This window comes from Carassius auratus, chromosome 3 (genome assembly GCF_003368295.1).
Source record: "Carassius auratus strain Wakin chromosome 3, ASM336829v1, whole genome shotgun sequence".
Lineage (NCBI taxonomy): Eukaryota > Metazoa > Chordata > Actinopteri > Cypriniformes > Cyprinidae > Carassius > Carassius auratus.
This window is the reverse complement of record NC_039245.1, coordinates 18,791,507-18,807,342: the sequence shown is the minus strand read 5'-3', so window position 1 is coordinate 18,807,342 and position 15,836 is coordinate 18,791,507. Positions and strand designations below refer to the sequence as shown.

Genomic DNA, 15,836 nt, shown 5'->3' with positions numbered 1-15,836 from the left:
TCATTTACTTACGATGTCATTTAAAAAAAAAAGTAGAATTTAAATTTTGGGGTGAACTGTCCCTTTAATAGTTTCACATATAGTTATTTTGGCTGAATTGTTTTGATAACTTCTACTTGATGACATTTAGGTTTTGAAAAACCTAGTGTTCGGTGACTTTTGTAAGGCAGAACCAAAGCTTCAGATGCCATCACTTATTTTTGTGTGTGTGATAACAGGTGAAGAGCATGTCCCATCATCTGTTCCTGTCCTCACGGCTGGACATGCCCCGACGCCAGCGCTTCCCAGACCGCTTTGTGGATGACATTGCTGCCTTAGTGTGTGCCATCAGTGCAGACATAGCCAGCAGATATCACAAGGTAAAAGAGCAGCAGATCTCAGCATCAGATTGTCTGATAGTTTGTTACGTCCATTGCTACAGTTATCTGATCACCGTCAATAGCAGATAGGTTTGGTGGATTCACTCATAATTTTTTTATACTCGTGTTTGTCATTCCTGAAACAGTATATGTTGACGGACCTTTCAAACTTTTCTTCAAACTATGAATGTAGTATGTAAGAGACATCAAGCAAATGGCGCTTCCATTATGGCGCAACTGTACGAGCTTACTCGCGCGAAAACTCCTTATAATAATCAATAACTAACTACACAATGATTATCTTATTTACATCATGTATGCTTTATTTTGTTGTTGCTATAATAGGAAGATATGCGAGCGTGTAGAACTACATGAACTTGCGAAAACAAAAATGAGATCAAAGCGGATTCTGACTAGCCTACAGTGAACTCCTCTGATTGGCCTTTGCTTTCAGCAGAGATGCCTGTGATTGGCTACAAAACTCAATGCTGCAAAACAAATTGTAAATAGAAACTTTTGGTTTTATAATTCGAAAATCGAGCACACACACACAAAAACACACAGGATCGTTTGAAAGCGGGTGACTTCGAGCGGGTACAGAATTGAGTTGATACTGCTGTCTGGAACTGTAAAAATATGCAGATGTGTTTCTCCATGTTATATTAATAATGACATTTCTGATTGTTCAAATGGTCAGCTGTCCAGGGCCCCAGGCAAATGCCTGCCTTGCTTGCCCTATTGCTACACATCTGTGTTTTATTACTGTTAACTGTTGTTATGAATCTACAGGAAGCATGCTTATCTTTGTCTGAACCAATATCTGTGTGCGTTTCAGGATGTCGAGCTAGTAGAGAGGTTAAACACCAGCCTGGCCTTTTTCCTTAATGACCTGCTGTCTCTCTTGGACAGAGGCTTTGTTTTCAACCTCGTCCGCTCATATTATAAACAGGTACATGCACAAACACACATGCACACATTTTAAAATGCTCCCAGTGTGCTGGAGTATAGCGTAGTCTGAATATATGATTGGTAATGATGCTCTTCTCCAGAATTTGGTCTTCATATGATGACTTTCTGCTGTCTGCTGGTTTGCATGGATTGCAAGTGGTTTAGTGAACAAGACACATGCAGATGAGGCAGCTGTGAATTCTCCCTATAAATTTCATCCATGAAAAATGACAGTTTGGTGCATTTGTGCCTTTAGATTAACAAGCACCACACAGCACAGAACCCCAGCCCTCTGACAGCGCTGAGGATGGACTTCATACGGATCGTCTGCAGTCATGAGCACTATGTCACCCTGAACCTGCCCTGTGCCACCCTCAGTCCCCCCGCATCCCCCTCGCCCTCCACATCCTCCACCACCTCTCAGGTACACACACACTCACTCTAACTCTCTCTTTAGTGTCAAACAATCCTTCAAAATGCATTCTAATGTGCTGATTTGCTGCTCAAGAAACATTTCTTATTATCAGTGTTAATTATAGTTGTGCTCCTTAATATTTTGTGGAATGAATTTTGTGTTATCTTGTAGAGCTCAGCGTTGTCCTGTCACGTCCAGGATCAGGGTTTGGTCAGCATGTTCGAACTGTCAGTGCCTTTCCGCCAGCAGCATTTTCTTTCTGGTCTGATGTTGTCTGAACTGTCACTCATCCTCGAGCCGGATGGAGAAGGGTGAGATACGTTCCTACACTCGCACACTCAAGCGTTTTACAAGGGATACACACATAGACATTTTCAGCTTATGTCAGTAGCTGATTTCTTTCATCTTATTGTCAATAAATATAGGATAATATGGATTTATAATATGCATAATTAGACACATCTGTTTGTAAAAAATTACCAACATTTTAGAAATCTTTCATAGTTTACATTGCCAATTTACATACCATAGTTAAAGGCTGAAATACATTTCTGTACATGAGTTTCCGGAGATTCCGGAGTCAATGCTATTTGCTTAAAGTCGAAGTCAGTGTGCAGATTTTGAGCAGTTCACAGAAAATCACAAAGTGTATAATGAACAGACTATGATTTCATCCGGTCGGACGATATCAATCATGTTTGATATTTTGAGACCATTTTAGGACACATTTTGTTCTTTGCAAGTCGTTTTGTGTATGATGCTCAGTTGTTCTCTGTAACCATTTACAAAGTCGACAAGTGTATGATGTCTAGTGTTTCAAAATCTGTTCATATTAAATCTGTTTTAGTGTATTCCAGCCATAAAGGAGGAATGCTGATGAGACACTGCTTTGTTATGCTGACACTTTGATTAAAAAGTGAAATATTCATATGAATATTAATGGTATTAAATTAAATCAATAGCATGTAACCTTTAAATATTTCTCTGCAAAGAAAATATTTGCTCAGCTTTGTCTAAATGCAAATTAATGATATGGTTTTGATGTACATTATTAGCATGTTTTACCACATTAATTTCACCCTTACATTAGCACAGATAAAAGCTTTGAAATCACTTCTCACACCTCTTTCTCAGCGTGTTCTTCCTACACAAGAAGGCCATTAGTGCGCTGCATTCTCTGCTGTGCAGTCACGATGCGGACCCCCGCTACACAGACCCCCAGGTCCGCTCGCACATCGCCCAGCTCTACCTGCCACTCATCCCCATCATCATGGAGACACTGCCCCAGCTGTACGACTTCACCGGTTAGTGACACAATAGAGCAGACTGCTTATCTCTTCAGTTATTTATATAAACTCTTTTGTTTGTGAGTTGAATAGTCTTTCAAAGGTCAGAGCTCCACAGAGTCATTAAAAACTGAACAAAAGGCCCATTTCAGCCGAGATCTGTATCTCTCCACCTTTGTGTGTCTTAGACACGTCCCCTCAGCGAGTACGTCACGCCTCGGTGCTCGTCGATGAGAACGACCCAGACAACGGCACCATCAGCCAGTCTGTTGCCATGGCCATAGCTGGCTCACCACTGCCCCACTCCAAAGCCAACCCCTTCACTCTGCCGTCAGTGGTGAGTACCTGCTCTCGGACCACGATTAATAACTCATGGTACAAATGTGAATCATGTTACAAATGTGAATTTTTACATTTTTTGAACTGTAATATTTAGGTTATTGTTTTTGAAAGAAGTCTCTTATGGCTGCATTTATTTTAACAAAAACAGAGTAATGTTGTGAAATACTATCACAACTTCAAATAACTATTTTCTGCTTCAATAGATTGTAAAATGTAATTTTAAATGAGATTTTCAGCATCATTAGTCATCATCAGCTTTCAGTGTCACATGATCCTTCAGAACTCATTTTAATAGACTGATTTGCTGCTCATTAAACATTTCTTATTATTATCAATGGTGAAATCAGTTGTGCTGCTTATTTCTATGGAAACTTTTTTTTTGATCAATAGAAAGTTAAAGAACAGCACTAATTCTAAATATAAATATTTTTTAACATCATAATGTCACTTTTTTGTAAATTTAAAGAATTCTTATTGAATAAAAGTATTAACTTCTTTCAAAAATAAAACTGAGCCCAAATTTTTGAGAACTGTGGCAGTGACCTGTTCATATTAATCCTTTGATTTCATACAGATAATACAGGTTCAGTTCTGGCCTGCAACATGGCCTGGTCATATTTCCCCTAATTATTTATTTTTTATTTTAAAAGATTATCTAAAAATAAAAATGTTAAACATTTTTTTTTCAGAAAAAAATTATATTTATGCACAAAAAATTGTAATTTCCATTTAAAAATAAAAAAATGGTAAACAACAGAAATTTTCTTTTGATAGTGCATGGACTTTGGAATTTTTCATCACAGCCTCTTTATCTTTTTTAGCACCACTAGAAGAGCTCTTCATATTCACTCCTGTTTATTCTGTTGGCAGCAGTACTGTTCTCCACCACTAGAGGGGTGTATTCTCTGCTCTGAAGGTGTACCATAGGGTTTCCTGGTTATTAGAGAATATTAATGGCTTGTGTATGGCTGGGGAAATGAGGATCATGTGTGTTTATTATACATGTGGGTGTGGAAGGACATCCTCTGTGTTTGTCTGTCCCAAACAGACTGCCGGATGTGATGTCTAATTAGGTCGCCTTTGTTGTGTTTTCTCTGTATGAGTGTCTTGTTTTGTTTTGTTCGTCAGGCGGGCCGTCAGTGTAGCACCCTCTCTGCAGATTGCAGCAGGACGCTGCTGGTTTGTTTTCTGTGGGTGTTGAAGAATGCAGACGCAGGGCTGTTGGAGCGCTGGATCTCAGACCTGTCTGTGCCACAAATCAACCGCTTGCTTGATCTTCTTCACCTCTGTCTGTCCTGTTTCGAATACAAGGTACATCCACATGCCCTTTTCAAGTAATGATTCTTTGATATTTAGAAACATGGCCCATAGAGTCACATTGAGATGGGCCAATCAAACATCATGTTGAATATTCTCCCAAAAGACATGCATATCCTTCCGAACACTTTTTTAAAATCAGGGAATTTTAAATTGAAATTCTAAAGTGAAGACTATTTTCAGGATTATATAGTATTTATACTTATAATAGCATCTTTATTTGCAAGCATTACATTACATTTTATCAAATAAATACTCAAATAAATAATGTTTTAGAATGTGAAAAATACAGTATATTAAACAATTTCTCACAACATTTTTTTTATTATTTTCCACAATGTAATTATTTTCAAAGAGGCTGTGTTGTGCATGTGCTAGTTTAAACCTATATTTGGTTGAAAAGAAGAGAAAAATATGCTAAAAATTATGACATGACTTCAGAAAAATGACTTGGAACTGGAGTTTTGGAAGTTGCTTCTCATGTTACACCTATTCCTCTGACACATTCAGGAAGTTTTACTTTATATTTTGCATTTTTGTGTTGCATGTTAACATGTTTTCGTTCATCCTGTTCATTGCGCCTCTTCTCAGGGGAAGAAAGCCCTGCAGAGGATAAACAGTCTGACCTTTAAAAAGTCTCAGGATATGAAGGCCCGTCTGGAGGAGGCCATACTGGGCACCATCGGAGCAAGACAGGAGATGGTCCGTCGCTGCAGAGGTACAACAGGTGGTATGTGTGCGAGTAAATGTGATCGCTTTGAATGTGTCATTCACCTCTGTTCCTGTGTGTTCCTCAGAACGCAGTCCTTACGGAGGTCAGGAGAACGTCCGCTGGAGGAAAAACGTCACTCACTGGAGACAGAACGCAGACAGAGTGGACAAGTGTGTCTTTTTTCCTCTTCTCTCACTGGAATATCTTTTCATTGCTGTTCACGTTCACTGACATCTAAATGATGTTGCTGTAGTTGTCCGTTGACTTAATGAAGCACATAATCACACAGAACATGTATAGTTGTGTGCGTGTGTGTGTGTGCGTGTGTGTCATGGGCACTATGAATAGCTTACTGTAAACACTGTCTCTGTGCAGAACCAAAGCAGAGGTGGAGCAGGAGTCAGTGGTGGATGGAAACTTGGCGACAGAAGCTGCTCTCATAGCCCTGGACACACTGGAGATCATTGTCAAAGTATAGTAGACTTTGTCCCTCTCATTCGAATGCATTTACTACAAATGTCACGGGTTACAACATGAGTCATTTTCACATGGTTCATAAGTGTTTTGTGTGTGTTTTTGCATCAGACGGTGGTGATGTCAGAGCTGAAGGAGAGTGTGTTGGTTGGTGTGTTGAGAGTCCTCCTCCACAGTATGGCAGGAAACCAGAGCGCCCTCTTCCTGCAGCACTGCTTCAGCACTCAGAGAGCTTTGGTCTACAAGGTTTGTGTCTGTTGTTAGCAGGGCTTGTTCATCTGAGTTCACCTGAGTACTGAACATTGGTGAAAAACCTATACTGCATTCGGGTAATTTGACATGATAGTGTAGAACTATATAATTGCATCATTATATAATTTTATCATCGTTATTGGTTATTTGATGAAAGTTATTTTTAGCGTATTGTTGTTAGCCAGAATTTTCACATCAATGAATGCCTAAAATAGGTTAATTAAAATTGTATGTAAAATGTATAAAATAAGTGTTCGTTTAGATCTTATTTCAAATCATTGAATTGTATTACATGTGCAGTACTGTTTAAATGTTTGGGATCGATACGATTTTTTTATTTTTTTGAAAGAAGTCTCTTTTGCTCACCAAGGCTGCATTTATTTGATTTAAAAAAAAAAAAAACTGTGATATTGTTAAATATTATAATTTTAAATAACTTTTTTAAATTTGAATATATTTTAAAATTTAATTCATTCCTGTGATGCAAAGTTGAATTTTTAGTATAATTACTCCGATCTTCAGTGTCACATGATCCTTTAGAAATCATTGTATAATGCTTATTTGCTGCTCAAGAAACATTTCTTATCAACAATTTATAAATTTTTTTAATCTATAGTTCAAAAGAACAGTATTATTTGAAATAGATATCTTTTGTAACAACATGTATACATGTATGTTAACTCTCACTTATTACTGAACTAAAACTTTTGAACAGAAGAAACCCATTAAATAAACTGGCTCCATCACTAATTAAAAACACTATATAGACGACATCCTTACATTGTGACACTGAGATTTTGCAGACTTGAATTTGACCTAATCTTCATTAAATAAAACAAATTTTAAGACCTTTCCTTGTTGTTCAGGTCAGCTTTGTGTACATATTTTACATAGTTCACGAAGGAAATTGTTGTAAGGTTTGCCCGTGTGTTTCTGCAGTTCCCTGAGATGTTGTTTGAGGAGGACACTGAGCTCTGTGCCGATCTGTGTTTGCGGTTACTGCGTCACTGCAGCAGCAGCGTCAGCTCCATACGCAGCCACGCCAGCTCCTCCCTCTACCTGCTCATGAGACAGAACTTTGAGATCGGCAACGTAAGCCACAATGTCACATTAAACTCCTATCCTTGATTCACTTTCCACATATAAATAGGAGAAATCTGATCAACTAAATCCTGTGTCTTTTTTGATGCTCTGTAGAATTTCGCCCGTGTGAAAATGCAAGTCACCATGTCTCTTTCTTCACTCGTGGGAACCTCGATGAAGTTCAATGAAGAGCATCTGCGACGCTCTTTAAAAACTATTCTCACATACGCCGAGGCTGACCTGGAGCTCAGAGATTCCCCATTCCATGAGCAGGTATCAAACACTTGGATCTGAGCTGGTAGCTAAAAGGTTGTTGGTTCGAATCCCACAGTGGATGAAAACCCACCCCCTCTGTGCTTTTTAGAGATCTATAAAGAGATAAAGATTCTTTATACAGAAACTCTTTATATCTGCTAACGATTATGCTAAAGTAGAGTCACGTCAGGGTTATTATCAACAACTAAAACCATTAAACATTGTTAAAACTTAAATAACAAAATACCAAAAAACAACATTTTAAAAACAACTGTTTTATTTCAACTATTTGCCAAGTCACATTTTCTCATTTGCTCACAACAAATGCTTAAAGCACTTTAAGATACAAGTGAAAATAAAAAATATAAAAAATAAAATTTCAAAAATAGTACAAAATCTATAACACTATAGTCACTTTTCTGTCATCTCTGTAGGTACAGGATCTCGTCTTCAATCTCCACATGATTCTCACTGACACTGTGAAGATGAAGGAGCACCAGCAGGACCCAGAGATGCTTATAGACCTCATGTACAGGTCAGTGCTTTGTCATCATTAAAACCGAAGGACATTTAATGTGTCTCGTGTGCTACATGTACAAATGACTCTTCTCTGTGTGTAGAATTGCTAAGGGCTATCAGAACTCTCCTGATCTGAGACTCACGTGGCTGCAGAACATGGCAGGGAAGCACTCCGAGAGAGGGAACCACGCGGAGGCAGCACACTGCCTGGTGCATAGCGCCGCCCTGGTGGCAGAGTACCTCAGCATGCTTGAAGATTGCCGCTACCTCCCTATCGGATGCGTGTCATTCCAGGTAAATCCTGTTTGTGTGTGTGTGTGTGAGAATATATGGTTTATGAGGACACAAATGTGTATAATGGCCATGTGTATTAGAGTGTAAACATTAAACATGGTTTATGAGGATACTTCCTGTGTTAATATGTTTAAAATGCTAATCTTACTAAATATTAAATGAATTAAAGCTGTGTAGGAATATAAAAAAGAAAATGAAAAACCACATAGCAAAATTCCAAAAACTTAAACTACAATAATGATAATACAACAGGAAAAGCTCATTTAAAATATAATAAAAGTATATAAATAATGCTTTTAAAAATATTATAAACACAATGGTTGTTTCATATCACCATTCTCAACATTTTCTGGAAAAGTTTGAAATGAAGCGTTTTGTCATTTTACACAATAAAAGTTTAATTTATATAGCATTACAGTAAGTTTATTTTTTATAATAATAATTATTTGAAAACAATTACGTAAAATAATTTTACACATTTTAAATAATACATTTTAAATAAGTTTAAACATCTTAATTAATATAAAATGTAATACATTTACATCTTTTAATGCATAAAAAAAAGTTTAATATGCAAGTAATATTTTACATATTGAGAGGAATTTCAAATGCAAATGTAAAGCATATTCTCACTGGACGCTCTGCTCATTTGGTTCAAAATGTACAAGAATTGATGGTACATTTTGTGGATTTTTTCACAGAGTATTTCGTCCAATGTGCTGGAGGAGTCCGCTGTGTCTGATGATATTCTGTCCCCAGAGGAGGAGGGCATCTGTTCAGGGAAGTACTTCAGTGAGTCTGGTCTCGTGGGACTTCTGGAGCAAGCAGCTGCTTCGTTCAACATGGTGAGAGTTCACATCACTCCCCCCACAGTCATGGACACTGAGTGCATCAAAGGGATTAGACTCGTATCCAAACCAGCGGCACACATTTTAATGGGATTATTAACTATTAACTGAAGGTTGACTGTAGATTCTGTCTCTTCTCCAGGCTGCCATGTACGAAGCCATAAATGAAGTCTACAAAATCCTTTGTCCCATTCACGAGGCCAACAGAGACTTTAAGAAACTCGCTTCTGTCCACGGCAAACTGCAGGATGCCTTCAACAAAGTATACAATCAGGTTTGTCGACACGGGAAGTTTGTTAAAGAGCTGAATGTGTCTAGAAATCCCAAACAATTAGATTTTTAGCTATATTCATTGTACACTCTTAAATTATAAATCCCTTATAACCTGCTATACTTCGTCCATTATATAACCACAGTAGTAAATAGTAATGAAACAGTAATACATTTTTTAGACAAGTTTCTGGATTAGGTGAAACTGGACAACTGGACAAAAATCATTGAGCTGATTCATTATAAAAAAATATTTTTCACTCCATTAATCATGTTGCATACAGGATATCCTGCTCTTATCAGCAGCTTCGTAATGTAAGCACAACTTTAAACATGAATAGCTCGTGGGAGGGTTCTGCAATCCTGGTTTTAAATATGGGATCATAGATGGTTTCCTAGGAATATTCATTTCATAACACTTGCAAACTCTTTGCCTTCCGGTGGAATTCACCTTTCTGATATTGAAATAGTCCATTCATGTGCTTTGTGCAAATCTGAAGAGTTTTATTTCAGGGAACCTTTTATGAAAGCTTTATATTTTAACTTTGTATGATGCCTAATAAAGCATTTAGAAATGCGGCACTGCGTTATATACAGGGGTAACAGCTGTATTTCTGCTTTTACACAAGCACCCCCTGCTGTCAAAGAGGGAATTTAGATGAATTAACATCTACTGTTTGTATTCAGACCAATTAAATAATCCTTTATTAAGCTGATATGTGAGTTTTATCATTTTATGCAAGTTGTTTAAATCTCTGTTTTTGTGGTTTATGATGTTATGCAGGTATGTTTGTATTTTAATTGTATTAAGTTAATAATAGTTTATTGTACCAAATTCGGAATTGTATTTCACAGCTCTAGTAGCTATATGAAGAGAATTTTAATTGATTTGTGTAGTATTCTAATATGTTTGGTTTAGATGTTTGACTGATGTCTTTTCTCTGTCCTGTCGGTGATGATATGTCTCCTGCTGTGTCCGCACACAGAGCTCAGGATGGGAGGTACGGCTGATCGATCACACTGTGCTTCTGTATTTATCAGTACCATATGTTGCAGTTTATGTAAGAGGGAATTTTCTCCCACACACAAACTAACTGTCTCTGGTCTTTCTCTTTTTATTTCTCCATCGGTCTTCCCGTGTGCGTTCTGGATGTTTTCCTGGTGAGTGAACATGACCTTGGTTAACAAACACGAAATTCAAGCTGTTCCATCCCTCTGTAAGGTTCAGGTCTCTGACACATTTATGTAAGGCCATTTCACAAGAATGGCACGAGTCAGTGTTGTCCTAAGGCACATGTGCATGCATTTGAATCCATAAACCCATCCTCCATGCAATCAGTGTCGTGCCCTTAGGCATGATGTGGCTGAAACAGAAATGATGTTATTTAGGCTTTTATGTGACATGCCATGCTCTTCTCTCTTCTTACATGCATCTCGATTGTTCCTGTCCTACATGGTCAGGCCATAGAGGATGTTTGGCACCTACTTCCGTGTGGGCTTTTATGGATGCCGCTTCGGTGATCTGGATGAGCAGGAGTTTGTTTATAAAGAGCCTTCCATCACCAAACTAGCCGAGATCTCACATAGACTGGAGGTACGTTTCTGGTCTGGAGAGCTAATATCATAATAACAATATTTTTATTTTAATAATACTAACAACTATTATTATTTTTAAGAAATAGTAATTATGTTTAATAATGTAAGTAGTATAATGTTTTAATAAATAATTATAATTATAAATATTCAATGAACATTTTCCAGTTTTTATTTTTAATTTAATGTTTATTTTATTTTTAATTACTCTGTTTTACTTTTTCTAAAAATGTTATTTTTTAGTTTATATATATATATTTTTTTTTTTTTTTTTTTTTTTTTTTTTTTTCAAATGTTTGAAAATGTCCTACATTTTGAAGGACAAAGAAAAAAAAAAGACTTTACAATTTATATTAATTCATGATAAATTATTCATAGTTCAGGGCACACAAATCTTGGGACCGGTCTGAAAAATTGTTTGTTTACCTGTTGATTCTGTGAATCTCAAAAGATGCTTTTAATATGATCATTTGTAAGGTTTATGCTCATTTCTTTTGTAGGAGTTTTACTCTGAAAGATTTGGTGACGACGTGGTGGTGATCATCAAGGACTCCAACCCTGTTGACAAGAACAAACTGGACCCCAATAAGGTCAGATATTACCACTAGTGAAAGATCTTTAATAGCTGTAGTTAAGAATAACAACACCAATTCATTTTTAGAATATTTAGGTCTTAAACTCTTTTTGACCATTTATAACTGCAGTTTCGTACCTATGTTTTCCATATTGAACAGTGCTGTGTATGTTTTTGGCACCCAGGCATACCTACAGATCACATACGTGGAGCCCTTCTTCGATACTTATGAGCTGAAGGAGCGCATCACATACTTTGACAAGAACTATAACCTGCGTACGTTCATGTACTGTACGCCGTTCACGCTGGACGGTCGGGCCCACGGCGACCTGCACGAGCAGTACAAGCGCAAGACCATCCTCACCACCTCCCACGCCTTCCCCTACATCAAGACCCGCATCAACGTCATCCACAAAGAGGAGGTGGGAAACACTTTCAGTTTGGAGGTTGGTAAATTGCCTCAAGACAGATTTTCTAAAAAAAAAAAAATTCCTCCTTCCCACAGATCATTCTGATGCCGATGGAGGTGGCGATTGAGGATATGCAGAAGAAAACCCAGGAGCTGGCCTTCGCGACCAATCAGGACCCTGCCGACCCAAAGATGCTCCAGATGGTGCTTCAGGGTTGTGTTGGCACCACTGTTAATCAGGTAACATTTAGATGAAATACTTGTTTTTTTAACAGTTTGCCGGTTTGTTATGGATGTGAACCTATACATGTCGTCACAAAGGGTCCGCTGGAGGTGGCTCAGGTCTTCCTGTCTGAAATTCCCGAGGACCCCAAACTCTTCCGGCATCACAATAAACTGCGCCTCTGCTTCAAAGACTTCACTAAAAGGTGGGGTGACTTTTATACACACATTTCTTGCACACAAGCATGCTCACTTTTAATGTTGGAAACGTTAAGGCAGCTATTACTTACTTAATTGTTTATCAGAGCATTGATTAAAAATCCTACCAATGCAATTCAATCAAGGTTTGTCTTTTATGCAGTTCATTAAAATGGAGCGTTTAAAAAAAAGCTGCTGTCAGTTCTTGCACTGACAGTTGCATTGAACCTACTAACTGCAATGTTCTTGACTCAGGTGTGAGGATGCTCTGAGGAAGAACAAGTCTCTGATCGGTCCAGATCAGAAGGAATACCACCGAGAGCTGGAGCGGAACTACGTTAAACTGAGAGAATCCTTGTTTCCTCTTATCAACCGGAAAATCCCTCAACTCTATAGACCACTGCCTCTGCCAACCACACCAACACAGAGGTAACATCACACTCCTCACTCATACAGACCCCAGCCCCTCAAGTGGGGTTCATCTGAAATCCATCATACACAGCTCATAGTAGCCTGGTTAGCAGCCAATCTCCATTTTTTGTGTATAACATGCATGCAACAGTTTATGAACATGATGTTTGAGACTGAGACTGTGCACTAATATTAAATTAAATTAAAATTATGCATTTAGCAGGCGCTTTTATCCAAAGTGACTTACATTGCATTCAGGCTAAAGTTTTTTACCTAACATATGCTCCCTGGGAATCAAACCCACAACCTTGCGCTGCTACCACTCTAATGCTCTAATACTGAGCCACAGAAACACTACATAGTGCTAATACAGTAAATATAGTGAACATTCAGTAAATAAGTATTAAAATGTATAATAAATGACATGCACAAATAATAAACATTTTAATATTTCTAATTCAAAATATTAACTTTGTATTATTATTAATAATAAAAATAATATCATAAAACAATATAAAATATGTTGTATAATAAATCTAATTTAATAAAAAGGTGTCTTCACTTAGTTTAAATATACAGTTGCATTTATATTTAATAAATACTACTAATATGTATAATAAAGGTCTGTTCACCTAGTATTATAAAAAATGTTAAATAATGCTAATTAAAAATTAAAAAGCACATACATGTAATTATTTATAATAAAAATTATAATTATACAATTAAAATAACTGAAAATAAAATATGGTATAATAAATAAATGCAAAGGAAAATAAAACAAAGGCATTTTGTTAAGTAACTTGTTTTTTTAAACCACTTTTCACCAGAAGTGTTGTATCTGAATCATGGATCTGTTCTTGCTCATCTTTACAGGAATTCTGTCAGTCGATCCAGTTTTCGGCGTGGGGAGTGCTGAGGTGTGACAGAGCAGAGCGCGGGTGGATTTAAAGCCAGACATGATCTCCCACCCCATCATTCAAACCCCCCACCCCACCCCCAACCACACACTCCACATTCCTCTCTCAGGCACAAGCCCTCCTGAGCCCCTCTCTCTCTGTCTCTCTCTCTGTGTCTCTCTCGGTCTCTCTGTCTCTCTCGGAGGAGCTTCAGTCTGTTTACTCTGAGATATTATCTGCTGTAAACAGAGTCATTATGATCTTCATTGGCACAGCAGCATAACCAGTCAAAGTAGTCATCAGAAAAACGAGCCTCTTGCTCCACATCGGAGGTAATTTTAGGTCCTAACCAGCACAGGGCATTCAGATGCTCCTCTTCATTTCCTCCTTTTGTTTGTTTGTTTGTGCTGTCTTTCTCTGTCTCGTGAGCTTGTGTGAGTGTGGGAAAGAGGACAACAATGTGAGCCATGGTGCTTCCAGACAATTGTGTGTGTGTGTGTGTGTACATGTGTTACCACATAAAAACTTGTAGTGCAGCTTTATTTATCTGCTTCCTTGTGGATTAAAGCATTTGTAAAAGCTCTGTCTTTTTGAAGACTACCCACTGACAGGCTGAGCCCAGAAACTAACTCACACAGAGAAGACATGCTTAATCTTTCACCTCAATTACGCAAACTGTCTTTAAAACTCATTCCGCTTTTGGCTAAAGCAGTGATGTAAAAAAAAAAAAAAAAAGAAGCTGGATTTGTTTCAGAACTGTAGAATGTATATAGGAGAGATCGCTGGATCATTCTCTGGATGCGTGTCTCTTTAAGTAACGGAGGAAACATAAGGCATTAATATAGTTATTAACTGTGGAAAAGTTTCACACTGCACTAACGAGAGCACACTAACGTTCTGCACTGACTGCTTTGAGTCTTCACTGCCTCTGCTGCACCAAATCCTACTCTCAGACACGAAGGTGTTTTAATGTTGTTGTAAATGCACAGTAATGTAATGTATACTATACACATTATGCACTAGTATGTAAACTGGAAAAAGGAGAATGATTTAGATGTTGCCATTTTGGTTGTTGAATGTAAATAATGTCCTGAACTAGCAATACTTTTGCCTCCCTACTATAGTTGGACTGCTGTAATATCTGTCTTGCACTATTTTAATGTTTGCATGACCTCTACTGCCTGTCTTGACACTATAATGTGCAAATTGCTGGTCTAAATACTGTATTTTTAATAACCAAAATGATTTTATTTATTTTTTATGTTTGTCCTTTTTCTCTTCCAATTTTGCTTTTATATTAAAATACATTTCTCCTATTTTGTTTAGCAGTAGCTTTATTGAAGTGTTTATATACAGATGTAGATGCGCACACACATAATGTAAACAAAGGTGTATTAAGTTATTAATACATTTTAATATTATTTTACAGTATAATTATCTGTATTGTAAATCCTATTTTTTTTTAATATTAATATATTAAAACCTTTAAGTCGCTATTTATAGATATAGACACATTAAATGTAAATAAATTAATATGTATTATTTATATTAATATTAAATAAAAAATATTTACAATGTTCAATATAATGTAGTAAAAACTGATACAGACCCACCTAGTCAATGTAAATATTAAATGTGTATGTATATTATTAATAATATTTTAAGATATTTAAAAAATATTAATATATTACAATTTACTTAGAACCCTCTTTTCACATGCAGATCTTATTAATCTCCCCACGGTTTGATTCTCTGCTTCTCAAAACTCCTCCTTGGTCAACGTGTAAAAAATGATATGTAAGAAGACAAAGAAAAGCGCGCCTGTCCATCTGCAACCTAATAACAAATTAATATTATCATAATGGCTCTTTACAGTCCATATGGATGACGAATGGCCTCGTCATCACCATAGATCGCTCTGAACTGCACAAATGACGTCATGTCCCTAGCAGCACATCATCAGCGTTATCAAATCGCAATACAGTAATTCAGTATGACAGCATTAAAGCTGAATTTAATACTAATTAATGATTTTCGATGTTTCCTGAACGTCTGTAGCTTTCAATAATTAAGAGGACGCGTGCTGTTTCTCGCGTTACTGAACCAATTGCTCTACATTGCGAGGATTGTTCAAGTGAAAATAAGAAAAGCAAATATTT

The 15,836-nt window shown here is 37.1% G+C and overlaps 1 protein-coding gene across 4 annotated transcripts in view; it reads left to right on the top strand.

The window, feature by feature from the left end:
- Positions 1 to 14,993, top strand: part of LOC113049576 (dedicator of cytokinesis protein 7-like) — a 59,955-nt gene extending 44,962 nt beyond the window's left edge. For 3 of the 4 annotated variants that reach the window (XM_026212021.1, XM_026212041.1, XM_026212031.1), the window contains 25 exons: positions 219 to 359; positions 1,195 to 1,308; positions 1,564 to 1,731; positions 1,894 to 2,033; positions 2,857 to 3,026; positions 3,197 to 3,345; positions 4,479 to 4,661; positions 5,259 to 5,385; positions 5,465 to 5,549; positions 5,755 to 5,851; positions 5,965 to 6,099; positions 7,045 to 7,197; positions 7,303 to 7,461; positions 7,878 to 7,978; positions 8,064 to 8,256; positions 8,958 to 9,101; positions 9,247 to 9,378; positions 10,361 to 10,375; positions 10,843 to 10,968; positions 11,468 to 11,557; positions 11,727 to 11,963; positions 12,047 to 12,190; positions 12,272 to 12,378; positions 12,626 to 12,799; positions 13,655 to 14,993. In XM_026212021.1, coding sequence (XP_026067806.1) covers positions 219 to 359; positions 1,195 to 1,308; positions 1,564 to 1,731; positions 1,894 to 2,033; positions 2,857 to 3,026; positions 3,197 to 3,345; positions 4,479 to 4,661; positions 5,259 to 5,385; positions 5,465 to 5,549; positions 5,755 to 5,851; positions 5,965 to 6,099; positions 7,045 to 7,197; positions 7,303 to 7,461; positions 7,878 to 7,978; positions 8,064 to 8,256; positions 8,958 to 9,101; positions 9,247 to 9,378; positions 10,361 to 10,375; positions 10,843 to 10,968; positions 11,468 to 11,557; positions 11,727 to 11,963; positions 12,047 to 12,190; positions 12,272 to 12,378; positions 12,626 to 12,799; positions 13,655 to 13,697 — 3,327 coding nt within the window. In that variant the 3' untranslated portion in view covers positions 13,698 to 14,993. The remainder of the gene's footprint in view (positions 1 to 218; positions 360 to 1,194; positions 1,309 to 1,563; positions 1,732 to 1,893; positions 2,034 to 2,856; positions 3,027 to 3,196; positions 3,346 to 4,478; positions 4,662 to 5,258; positions 5,386 to 5,464; positions 5,550 to 5,754; positions 5,852 to 5,964; positions 6,100 to 7,044; positions 7,198 to 7,302; positions 7,462 to 7,877; positions 7,979 to 8,063; positions 8,257 to 8,957; positions 9,102 to 9,246; positions 9,379 to 10,360; positions 10,376 to 10,842; positions 10,969 to 11,467; positions 11,558 to 11,726; positions 11,964 to 12,046; positions 12,191 to 12,271; positions 12,379 to 12,625; positions 12,800 to 13,654) is intronic. The other variant, XM_026212051.1, reaches the window with a different exon arrangement.
- Positions 14,994 to 15,836: the final 843 nt, after the last annotated feature.